At 42.8% G+C, this 12,720-nt stretch overlaps 1 protein-coding gene across 7 annotated transcripts in view; it reads right to left on the bottom strand.

Annotated features, from left to right (window-relative positions):
* DGLUCY (D-glutamate cyclase) overlaps nucleotides 1-12,720 on the bottom strand; it is a 108,115-nt gene that overhangs the window by 7,526 nt on the left and 87,869 nt on the right. For 6 of the 7 annotated variants that reach the window (XR_008444750.1, XM_054026214.1, XM_054026215.1 and 3 more), the window contains 2 exons: nucleotides 8,528-8,647; nucleotides 5,532-5,683 (listed from right to left, as the gene is read on the bottom strand). The exons of the other annotated variant lie outside the window; for it this stretch is intronic. Coding sequence is in view for 5 of the 6 variants with exons in the window: in XM_054026214.1 (XP_053882189.1) it covers nucleotides 5,532-5,683; nucleotides 8,528-8,647 (272 nt within the window). In the remaining variant the exon portion in view is untranslated. The remainder of the gene's footprint in view (nucleotides 1-5,531; nucleotides 5,684-8,527; nucleotides 8,648-12,720) is intronic. 7 annotated transcript variants of the gene reach the window in all.

Genomic DNA, 12,720 nt, shown 5'->3' with positions numbered 1-12,720 from the left:
GACACTTCCTGTTTTTGCTCATCACAAACAGGTCGACCCTGGGAATGCCCCATGTTGCAAGGATGACCTGGAGGACCCTCACCTTCAGGGACCACTTGTGACTCAGGCAGAAAACCCCACTTAGATGGTCCATGAGACAATTCTGCATGCCAGGCAAGTGGACAGCTATCCACTTGAGAGTGATGTCCTCTTAAATGCAGAATTGCCCAGGTTGATCATCTCTAGGCACAGTAACCTAGAGTGTGCTCCCCCTTGTTTGTTCACACAGTACATTGCGGTGGTATTGTCGGTGAGTATGTGAACCATGCATTGTGGATTGCCCAAAGCTCCAGCATTCTGCTATGGAGTGAGGCTTTCTGTTCCAACCACAGACACTGTACTCCCAGCGAGTCCAGATGTGCTCCCCAGATGAAGGGAAGCATCGTAACTACTGACTTATTTGGAGAGAGCCAACTGAAGGGGATGCCCTGCCATACATTGTGTGGGCATGCCCACCACTGTAAGGAGTACAGGACTAGTGGGGGAAGGTGAACCAATCTGTCCAGAGAATGCAGGGCAGGGTGGTAGACCATCTACCACATGTGAAGGGGGTGAAAGTACAGCCTCGCAAATTCAACTACATGTGTACAAGCGGATATGTGGCCCAACAGGCTCAGACGCACCTGGACTGTTGTGGAGGGCTGAAAATGTAGACTAAGGCAGAGATGTTGAATTTCATGGACGTGATCAGTCAGCAGGAACACCCTTAAGATTGTGGAATCTAACAGGGCCCCAATGAACTCGATTTTTGATGGGAGCGAAGGTTGACTTTATGGTGTTTAAAATGAGATCCAGACGGTTGAGCAAACACAACATGGTGTTGGTGTAGGCAACAATTTCCTCTCTGGAGCTGCTTCTTAGTAGCCAGTCATCAAGGTACAGGAAGATGTGGATTCCCTTCCTCCTGAGATATGCCATAACCATGGCCATGCATCTGGTGAAAACCCAGGGGACAGAAGAGATGCCAAATGGGAAAACAATATACTAAAAGTGGTGTTCTCCTGCAATGAAATGGAGACACTTCCTGTGGCTTGGTAGAATCACCACATGAAAGTAGGTCCAGAGCAGCAAACCAGTCATTCTGAGACAGCGCAGGGAGGCTAGTCAATAGAGTAAACATTTGGAACCTCATGTATTTGATAAACTTGATGAGACCACAAAGATCGAGGATGGGTCTTATTCCACCCTTGGCTTTGGGTATCAGGAAATACTAGAAGTAGAAGTCTGGTGTTCTGACAGAACTTCCTCCAGGCTTCACCACTCCCAATGCTAGCTGAGAGCAGACCTGCTCGATGAGCAGTGTCTCATGAGAACGGTCCCTGAAGAGGGTTGGAGAGGGGAGAGGAGGTGTAGAGAGCAACTGGATGGCATAACCCAATCTGACAGTGTCTAGGACCCAGTTGTCGAAAGTAATTGATCCTCAAACATTATTAACGTGGTCCAGCCTGTCCCCAACGGAGTAGGGGGAAGAAGGTGTAGCAATGACTGGAACAGTGCTCTGGACCAAGGAGTCAAAATGAGCACATAGAAGGTACAGGGGGAAGACATATGGACTGGCCAAACCCCAAGCTTGACTACTTTCTCTTGTGGGAACGATCCCTTTTTCTAGGGTAGTCCTGCTGTTTCGGGGGGAAGAAATGCACAAAGGAGTGCTGCAGGCAGTACTACTGCTGCTGAGCACCATAGTGGTGCCTCTGTGTCAACAATGTGTACCTCCGCAAGAACCTCAAGATAGCCCTGGAATCCTTAAAGGAGCGCTAGTGTGTCATTGATCTTTTCTGAGAACAAGGTCCATCCGTCAGAAGGCAAGTCCTCAATGGCTTGCTGGACATCATGTGCAATTACAGAGTTTTGCAGTCAGTAAGCCCTCCTCGCAGTGATTACAGAAGCCATCACCCTGGCCAAAGTGTCTATAACATTAAGTTACAGACTGCAGGGATGTCTTGGGCACCAAGCAGCCTTCCCATGACAAACACCCAAAACTCCTCACACAAGGTCTCAGGCCCACGAATTTGTACATAGCTGTCCAATTAAGGAAATTATATTTGGACATCAAGACTTGTTGATTGGTGATCCACATATGTAGGGACAAGGACCTTCTGGGCTGGAAACTCTACACGTCCAGCAGCTTGGAGTCTCTGTCGTTAGCAGTGGAATTTCTGCCCTGTCGAAAGTCACCACCATTACAACCAGGGAATCGGAATAGAACTCCTCAAATCCCTGCACAGGAACAAAATAGCAATTCTCCATGCACTTAGCCAATGGCAATACCGAGGCTGGTGTGCTCCAGAGGGCTTTTGCTGGTTCAAGGAATGCATCATTGATTGGGAGGGCAACTCTCCCAGAGACAGATGGCTGCAGAATGTCCACCAATTTGTGGGTGTTCTCATGTAGGAACTCTGCCTGAATGTCAAGAGACCAGGCTACAATGTAAAAGGTCTCAGTATGCCTTAAAGTCCTCCAGTATGGAAGGGGAGGATGAATCAGACAGAACAGCATCATCTGGAGATGAGGACGATGTTCTTGATTGAGCCAAAGCCGGATCTTGCTCCCGGGATGACTTACCCAGATGGGAGGACTCCAGAGGCTCTACAAGGAGGAGGCCCACTGATGCCTGGGCTTGCAGCTGATCTGCAACCATCACTGTTGATTTGGTGAATGATGTCACCATTGAATGTAATGAGGAGTGGGATCTCTACAAGCGAGGGGCATCCCACTGAGTCCAAGGAGGCCACGGACATGAGTACGACCTCGCTGGCCAGTAGGCACCAGGTCAGGGACCTCTGACAGGGTGCATGCCAATCCTGGGAGCCATAACAGTCCATTAGTGGCCCACAGTGCTCATTGAGTGATGTGGAGCAGGAGGAGGATGACCCCGACTTGAATGCGGAAGAGTTCTGGGATCTTGGTGACTGGGTGGAGCAACAGCAGAGGAAGAGAGTAGGTGATCTGATTCATCCATTGCCCAGAATGAGGCAGGAAGTGGTGCCTCAGATGAGAGCACATGCCTGTGCCGAAGGCAGTGTCGGTCCTGACGTGAATACTGGTACCAGGGTGCCCAAGTGTATAGATGCCGAGGGTGCTTTATTATCTTAACTGGGCACTTGGCCAGAGCACTAAAAGCAACTGTATTTATTTGAGAGGTAACTGCCAGCAGAAAACACAAACTAGAATTTCTTGCTCAGTTTTTATCTTTTTACACTAATGGAGTAAGGTGTGCTCAAGCAATTTGCTGCAGTGTTTAACTGTTCCAAGGTTTACAGTTAGAGCCATAATAGCCTCTTGACAGAGAATTCGTAATTTTCTTTCTTCCTACAGAGCTGTTTCCATTAGTTTTATCTGAATGAATGTTAGCACTGAACCTTCAAGGGTCCTTCCCATTATCAAGACTGCCAGCTGTAGAACTTGGTAATACAAATGCAAGACAGGATTTGCTCTGTGAGATACTGTGTTTAATTACAATACCTCATTACCAGGGGATTTTGATTAAAATTCCCCTTGATTTTAGGTCATGTAGAATTAAAGGGAAATTAGAGGTGGGATGTACGTGAAAAATCATTGAAGAATGAAAAGTAACTCATTTCAATTGAGAGATGTTTTGCTAGGTCACAGGACAACCCCATAAGGGTAAGAGCTAGAAAAATATGGTTTCAGTTTCAATTATCTTTCACTTATACCAGGTAACAAAAAATAACTTAAAAGTGCATGCACTGTTCTGAGAAACTTTTTGTAATACCTGATGATTTAAGCACATGATATGAAGAAACAGTCCTGAGTATCCTGTTTTTGTTGTATTTGTGTAACCTGGAATATTAATTTAGTTTTTCTAGTGTTAAATAACAAACCCATCACTGTGATTACTGTGAGATATTTTGATGGAATTTTAAGTAGAACCTATTGTGAACCCAGTAGAAATACTACTGTGATGAATACAGGATGGATGGATAGACAGAAGTTGCCTAGGACTTTGCTTGCAGATCACACAAACAGTATTGACTGTTTGCAAGCCCTTATGTTGGTCATTGGCAGAATGAACATTTAGGAAATCCAGACTGGTGTGTTATTGACACAGTACACCAGACCCTGCTCTCTTAATGATGTTCCTTTTTATTATCAAAGAAAAAGTATAAATATGACTCTTCCCTGCCATTTTAATTCATTCTCATTTTGAAAACCTCCATAGGATTGCAGATTTACACCTAGTTCTGAGTTGTACTGGTGAAATATGTTTGCAACTTCAGAACTTCAATTATCTCTCCCTTCTTTAATTTAGAAATATCTGAAACAGTAGACATCAAATCTGGTAAATAAAGTTCACTCCTGGGCTTCAACCTGTCAATCAATTTCAGCCAAGAACACTTTTATAGTTGGCTCCCTCAAATGGAAACCTTTATAGATTTCCAATTATAATCTTACTGTCAGGCATCAAATCAGTTTCTACCAAAATAAACATAATAAGGAGGGAAGAAAGGTTATATTTCAAGACAGAGAGTAGTGGTACTGTAAGTTGAAAAAACAATGAAACCCTGTTAGGGGACTGGAGAACCCCTCCCCTCCCAAAATGCACCTTTACATGCTCCTGTGTCCTCGGGACGTGGCATCTTTGCCCTTGTTTTAATGTTTATCTTCTTACCACCTGTTCCACATTTTCTAGCAGTTGGGGGAGCCATGGTTGGGCATGTCTGGACATGCTAATTATGTGACATGTGACCATCACAAGACACATGAGTAACTTAGAATCTATACCGGGTGTTAAGAGCTTCTCTTTGTGGTGTTATGGTGACAGACTCTGAACAGGGAGAAAGGTTCATCTGCCCACAACCAGTATGCCTTGCTGGATCACCCAGCAGGGAGGGCGATTGTTTACTTTATTTGGTGTAATATAGCCTAGGATCATGTAATCTATTGTAGTTTTCAACAAATGGTTAAAATCCACCTGGTCTCTCTCAAACTAAACTGAATTGCTTTAGGGGAAAGGCAGCTTGGAACCCCCTAGAATTGTTTATATTGAACCTTCAAATTGTTTATACTACTGATTCTATCGAAATACTCAAAACCCAGCAGCAGATGTATTCAGAGGACAAAGTCTACATATTTTTGAATATTTTTAAAATGATTTTCATGCCGGTGAAAGGGGTCTGTCAGACATTGAGAGTGAAATCTTTTTAAATCCAAGGAACAGGTACAATACAGATACTTTCAGTATACAAGATTTCTCATGTTGCCCCATTAATTTGCCTCAACCCCATTCTGGATGGCACATCTATAAGAATAAGAAGGAGGTTCAGTTTTCCATTCTCACATAATCAGTGTACCCTTTTCTGAGAAAATTGGTTGTGGTATGTGCTCTTGTCCACTAGGAATTGGACTTGGAGCCCAAACTCATTTCCTGTAGCCCATTAAATAGCCATGTGGTGGTTTTGAACCAGTGATCAATAGCTGAAGGTTTTAACATCCCATTAGCAATCCTCTAACCTATCCACAGAGAATACCTTAGTAATGGATGGAAGTGCTGATGCCCAGTTTGCCTTCTTGGACAATCTGGGGAACCCAATAGCTTTCCTCAGATAGCGATCATGTATTTCACAGGTGTTGAGGATATACAGAGCACAAGCAACAGCATAGCCTCCCCAGTTAGATACCCCTGCAAGAGAAAGTCACCATGAAACTGGATAGTAAAAATTAAATATAAATTTTTTTTTTAAATTGTGAGTGAACCTAATCCACATAAGTCTCAAAGGGTGGGGGAGAGGTAGGAATGTCCTAATAATATTAATTTGCCACAAGAAGGGTTTTTTAATGAAATGTTTTAAGATAGTACAAACATTTCATACAGTACATTGTACACACCCTACCAGTTTACTAAATTCTGAAAAGTTACTGTTCTACTCAATTTAGAGCTATGCTTTGAAATTAACTACACTGAAAAACTCAGCTGTAAGGGCTAAAGACTGGAGATGTCTCTGGCCTTCCATATTACTTTGATAGGTTAGTTGCCAGTGACAAAGTTAGCCGCAATCAGAAACCAATTTATGGACCAGTGGTGGAATACACAATTTCATGGATTTTATTAGCAAGATTTTTCCTAGTGCCTGTTTTGGATTGACATAGTCTATAAGAAGAAGACATGTGCTGTTTCATTAACTGTTCCACAGAGATATTCTATTTTTAATATGTCTTACAGTTGTTTATTTTTATCCTTGCAGAAACATTTTACCAGGAAACATCTCATGGGGAATTCTACAGCATCAACAATTTTCCTGCAAGCTATTATTAGATTACCTATGTTATATCAAATACAGTATATAGTTTATTGACATGCCTCTGAAATCAGTCCTTCAAAGTAAATATTCATATTTGGAGTGATACTAATTATCTTCTAATAAATGAGAGAGCCGGGAATAGAATTCAAGAGTCTTGACTCCCAGGCCTGTGCTTTGACTCCTAAATCATGTTTCATCTCACTTGGTGGATACAAATCTTGTCATTCCCATTCACATTTGGGTATCTTCTGTAATATAAAAGTTCCTAACTTTGCTATACACTGTATTTGTGTGTCTAATTTAGAGTTGAGCAAAGTTTTTTAGCTGTTTGTGTGAACTTTTATTTCAGATCCAATAAGTGCAGGTTTGAAGCTACTAGTTTAGTTTGGGGGTTTGTGGTTCAAACAAATGCAAAAACTCAAAGGGAAATGGTCAAAAACCAGAATTTCACTTGGCTTTGTGCCAAAGCCATAGATTCTGTGTGGCTTTGACTGAACCAAGTTTTGCCAACTTTTGCAAACTTAGGATGAGCTGAGTTACCAGCTTTTCCAAAACCAGGTGAGGTTTGCATGGTGTCAGATTTTATAATGAAAATTTTATAAAGTTCATAGCTTATTCCTTTGGTTCACAAAGAGCATAGGCTGCGTAAAGAATTCAGCCATTTTATGGGAAGAACAACTGTGATGAAAACAGCAAATGACTGTCTGTCTGACTGCTGATGAAGTCTATAATTCTTCTTTAGGGCTCTGTGGAATTGTAAGTGTTTATCCCAACAAAGTTAATATCCATGCATTATTTGTACACTGAGATCAGATTAGACCTCATTGTCTTTTAAGTGATGTTTGGCAACTTCTTTGAAGATACTTGATCACATTCTAATACTCTGTTTGCATTTCTCTCAGCAGACTTCATATCTTATCATTACTGATCCAGCAACTCCGATCGCACGATTACTGCTCCTGCACCCATAATTGCACAACTACTGTTCCTAGACCTCTGTTTCCAGAAGTCTGGAATACTCAAATTTTCCACACTTCCATTTTTAGAAAATTTGGAAATGAATTTTATAGTGCATGTTACATTCTCCATTTGATCTTCCTGCTCAAAACACATTCCTTTTCTTTTCTCTACTGTGTCTTGGGCTAGCCAGCTGCTCTGAATATAAACACTGCAGTTCCTACAACTTTAGGACATGCACATGGGTAGTAAGGGTAGAAACAATCAGACTCTTCAATCCCTATTTCCCCCCAAACTACTTCCCATTTCTGTACCATTGGTGTTGGAAATCTAGCCTTCCTACTCCCTTCTATTAAAGTGACCTTCCATTATTAATTACACATACATGGGCACCCATTGCACTGAGCTATAGCACAATATAGACCACACAACTTGTAAATCTGTCATTGCTGAATCCGTCTCCTTTACTATTAACTTCTCTAAAGTCTGTTTCATGCTGGCCCAGTCAATGGGGTAGGAAAAGGTTCTAAACATGACGTCGTATTTATGTTTTGTTACATGCAAACTTTAGAATGTATAGAAGCCCTGTAGACATTATTTGATAGAGTTCGCATCCCCCCATATGGAGCATATTGCAATTGATTTTATCCTGGTATGGTACACCCCTCGGGCACTAACAAATACATGAAAACTTATATGAATACAAAGTTCATTTAATTCTTGCATAGAAGATGGCTGTACAGTTCTCCTTGAGAGTCAAATGATTTTAATAGTTATTTAGGGGGGGAATTTTCATAAGTACTCAGTGTTGGTCTAGTTCTGCTCCCATTGAAGTAACGCTGACTTTAATGAGAGCAGAGCTAGGCCAATACTGAGTACTGACTTCAATGGGAGCAGAGATAGGCTGAATGCTTTTGAACACAACACCTTTAATTGCTTAGTACAGTTTCTAAATGAAATTAACAGCAGTCTAAAAGTTAAAAAGGCTCCAAAGTAACTCACAAACAGGATTTTAGAATCAAGTGATGATCTTTGATCTTTTAATTTTGCAGGAACTCATTATGAAAAGTTCAATCCTGGGACATGCTGAGCATTCTCCATTTTCAGTTATACCAAGGGAAGGTGTAGATGCTCAACACCTCACAGAACTGGGCACAAAACAGAGAAAGCTAACCATAACTGAATCCTCAGTAGGTCATTTAGAGAAAGTGCTAAACCAAAATTAATCTGCAACGCATGTGCTTTGTTCTCAATTTTTTAAAACTTACCGGCTACAATAGCGAAATCAGCTTCAACGTCACAAGCTATAACATCTCCATTTTTTATGTGTTTCCTTATAGCTTCTTTTACTTTTCCCATTCCCAGTTCATTTCCTCCATCCCCAATGCCTTCATTAAAAAATAAAAAAGATCCCATGAGTATCCAAACCACCTTACAAAGACAAACCCATTCATAAGCTATCCAGTACCTTTCACAGTAGTCTGTGTGTAACAGGTCAGCTCTCTTGAACTGTTTCAAAAATTTCACAAAACAGGAGATCACAAAAACAATAGCTGAAAACAATGTAGTGAGGGGGTGTGGTCTCCCTCCCTGATGGATGGGGAGAGAGCTGCGACCACCCTCTGGTGGGCAGAGCCGGGACACCCGCGACTGCCCCGCTGGAAGCGGGAGGGGGGGGGGAAACAGGAACCGGAAATATAAATGGCAGGCCCTCCAGCTCAGTTGGGGTAGAGCTGCCAGAGGAATAGGACATCTCCCCCCTCCACTGCTGAAGCTTGGACCTGATGGAGGCAGCTACACTGCCAGAAACCCAGAGGGATTGCTGGAGCTGCCAGGAACCGGGAACACCAAGGCGTTGTTGGGGCTGCCATTAGCTATTTAGTAGTAACTAGAAATTATGCTCTGTAAGCAACAGCTACAAGAAGGTGACATTATCCAATGCTCTTGAACAGCACTGACACCATGTCTAGGAAAGAGAGGTAGTAATCTTACACTTCATGGAAGGACTTACAAAAATACATTATATTTGTCTATATACGTGCAAAATATTGTGAAATATTTAAAGCAAAAGAGGTAAACTTTGTCTTGTTGCTAGTTTTGAGAAAATAAAACAAGTAACAATTTTTGCACAAATATATGCAAATGGTATGTGATGCCTTTGGAAGTAGCAGGAGTTCTTGCCCCAGAACTTAGGAGTGTTTCCTACAGCATTTAGTCCCCTTGTGCCATGGAGTAGAGGGAGCCCTAATTATACTCTCACTACTCTAATTTTCCCCACCAGTTTTCCTCTTAGAAAAATAGACCTATTCTTTTAAAAATTGGTCACTGATTTGGAGTGTCTGCTTTGGGTGCTCTACTTGAAACACTTTGTATCTAACTTTCAGATGTGCTGAGCATCTATAGTACCATTAAAGTCAGTGGGAGCTGTAGGGACCAATAAATGTCTGAATTATTGTTGGCTGTCCTAGGTGTCTTAAGTTGGGCACCCAAAAATTGAGGACCTTCTGAAAAATTTGGCTGATAGCCAGAGATCTGGAGAGCAAGATACCAGATAAATCATTAAATTACATGAATACTGGTGAATTCACAAAATTAAGTGGATAAATAATTGGTTAAACAACTGCAAATAAAGAGTAGATATTAATGGAATGATGTCATCTTGGAAGAAAGTCTCAAGTGGGGTTTCACAGGGATATGATCTGGGTCTGGTGTTATTTAACATCTTTATTTATGACCTGGATGTACAAATAGAGAGCCTACTGATCAAATTTGCAGATGACACACAGCTAGAGGGAGTTGCCAACACTTTGGAAGATAGAGCTAAAATTCAAAGGGATCTTGATAAATTAGAGAACTGGGCTATAGACAACAAAATGAAACTCAACAAAGACAAATGTAAGGTTCTACACTTAGGGAAGAAAAACCAAATGCACAAATACAGAATGAGGAAACACTGGCTTGGCAGCAGCACTACTGAGAATGATCTGGGAGTATTGGTGGATCACAACCTCAACATGGAGTCAACAATATGATGCTGTTGCAAAAAACGCAAGTGCAATTTTGGGTTGTATTAACAGAGGCATAGCATGCAGGTCATGGGAGGTGATAGTACTCCTCTACTTAGAGCTGGTTAGGCCTCAGCTGGAGTACTGTGTCCAGTTTTGATCACCAATGTATAGAAAGGATGTAGAAAAACTGGAAAGGATCCAGAGCTGAGCGGCAAAGATGATCAAAAGGCATATGAGCAAAGGCTGAAGGAAGTAGGTATGTTTAGTTTGGGAGCGCGGAGATTAAAGGGGGACATGATAGCAGTCTTCAACTACTTGTAAGGCTGCCATTAAAAAGATGGAGAAAAGTTGTTCTCTTTTGCCCCAGAGGACAGGACAAGAGGCAATGAGTTCAAACTACAGTATAGCTGATTTAGATTAAGTCTCAGGAAAAATTTCCTAACTGTAAGAACAGTAGAACAATGGAACAAACTGCCTAGGGAGGTTGTGGAAGCTCCTTTACTACAGATTTTCAAAAGGAGGCTGGATAGCCATCTGTCTTGGATGGTTTAGACACAACAAATTCTGCATCTTGGCACGGGGTTAGACTAGATGACCCTTGTGGTCCCTTTTAACCCTATGGTTTTATGATTCTAAGAGGAAGCCAAGACTGGTGAGGGCAGAACTTCTTCTATGGCTGTTGCTCTGGCTCTAGGACCTCTTCTTGATTCTCGGTTCCAGGCCCGGTATTGGACTCTGGAGACAGAGCTGCCCGGACCACAGTTTCTGCCCTTGTGGATGAGCATACTGAGTACACACAGTGAGAACAAAAACTGGAAGTTGGGGGAAAACTCCAAGGATTCCAAAACAGCCACTGATATGGGGCTGAACCCCATTAACCTGGCCACATTCCCATGACAGTTCCCATTAAGGAATCACAATGGTAGGCTGGAAGAGAGGATCTGGGAGGAGACTGGTAGGTCCTGCTTCAGAGTTGTGAGACTTAAGATTCCCACTTATGAGTCCAACGACAAAGACGCCCCTTCCTCCGACCATGAAAAGGCTGATCCAGTCAGTGCCAGGGACCGATGATGAGAACCTGGTGATAGGCGGAGCATTGCCACCATATCAGGCTTCTCCTTAAGACAATGCAGGAAGCAGGCAACTGAAGTACCAGAGGTTGAACTGCTGATACAGGGATAGCACAATATTGCCAAGGAATCCAACCCTGTAGTGACGGAGACATCAACGCTGAGAAGCACAGCAGATTTTTTTGCCGCCACAAATAGTTCCAAGGTAGTCAGCACCAAGATGGTATCTTGTTGTGGTGCTGAAGAGGATGCCAGTGCCACTTCTGACACCGGGCTTGATGGTGCTCTTTGTGGTGTCAGAGCCAATTGTGCTGACTTAGGCACCAATCTGGAGGAGGAGTGCTTAGGTTTCAGGTGCACTCTGCTCAACTCCTTCTCCCTCTTCCCAGACTTAGAGGGTGGAGACCTTCCCCTGGCTGGGGCATCTTTGGAAGTCTTATATTTCTTCCTTGGCATGGGCAAGGGAGACAGGGTGCCAACTCTCTGGGTGCTCTGGGGCTCAAGCACCCACTGAAAAAAATAGGGGATGCTCAGCACCTGCAGTACCAGATTAATCTTTTGTGGGCTCCACCCCATGCTTTGCCAGAGCTCCTCCCCGAAGCCCGGCCCCGCTCAGCCTTTTCCACCCAAGGCCCTGCCCACCTCTCACGTGGGGGAAGAGGGAGGAGAGGAGCATCCACTAGCAAAAACAAAAGTCAGCACCTGTGGAGACAGGTGCCAGGATTCCACTAGAGCTGGAGGTGGGATTCTCACTGAAGTTGCAGACTCAAACCAGGATGGCCTTGATGGTGGCCTGAGCATTACCTCAATCAGCAGGAATTTCAGCCTACCCTCACTAGCCTTCTTCGTTCTAGGCTTGAACTCTCTGCAAATCTGCCACTGGTCTTTTATGTGTGTTTCACCCAAGCACTTCAGGCAGTTATTGTGCTGGTTGCTCCCTGGCATAGGCCTCTAGCAAGAAGCACATGGCTTGAAGCCTGGTGACTGGGTCCACCCAATGGGTATTGTGAGGGAAAAAGTTTCTGACGACCGTGCACTTGGTGCACAGACAACAAGAATGGAATGCACACGTGCAATCACTTGAAGAACTCCAAGTTCAGATTTTGTGAAACAAAATATAATGTTCATGTTTACAGAACAGCTGAGTGCCAAATTCCTCTTTGCAATGCATCATTTTTGTATTTGACATGTGTCTGGATTCTAATGCCTATCACATTCTACAACAGTAAGATTCCTGTACTCACAATTTATTCTTTAATAACTGAATTAATCACTGAAACTTGATACAGGTGGAATTTTTATTAAAATATAGTTCACAGATTTCAAGTGCGTATATGTGTTTAATTTTTCTTCTAGTGACTTCAAAGCTATTCCTCAGCAGGA

The sequence above is a fragment of the Malaclemys terrapin genome, chromosome 4 (assembly GCF_027887155.1).
Source record: "Malaclemys terrapin pileata isolate rMalTer1 chromosome 4, rMalTer1.hap1, whole genome shotgun sequence".
NCBI classification, from domain to species: domain Eukaryota; kingdom Metazoa; phylum Chordata; order Testudines; family Emydidae; genus Malaclemys; species Malaclemys terrapin.
This window is presented reverse-complemented; position numbering and strand designations above follow the sequence as displayed.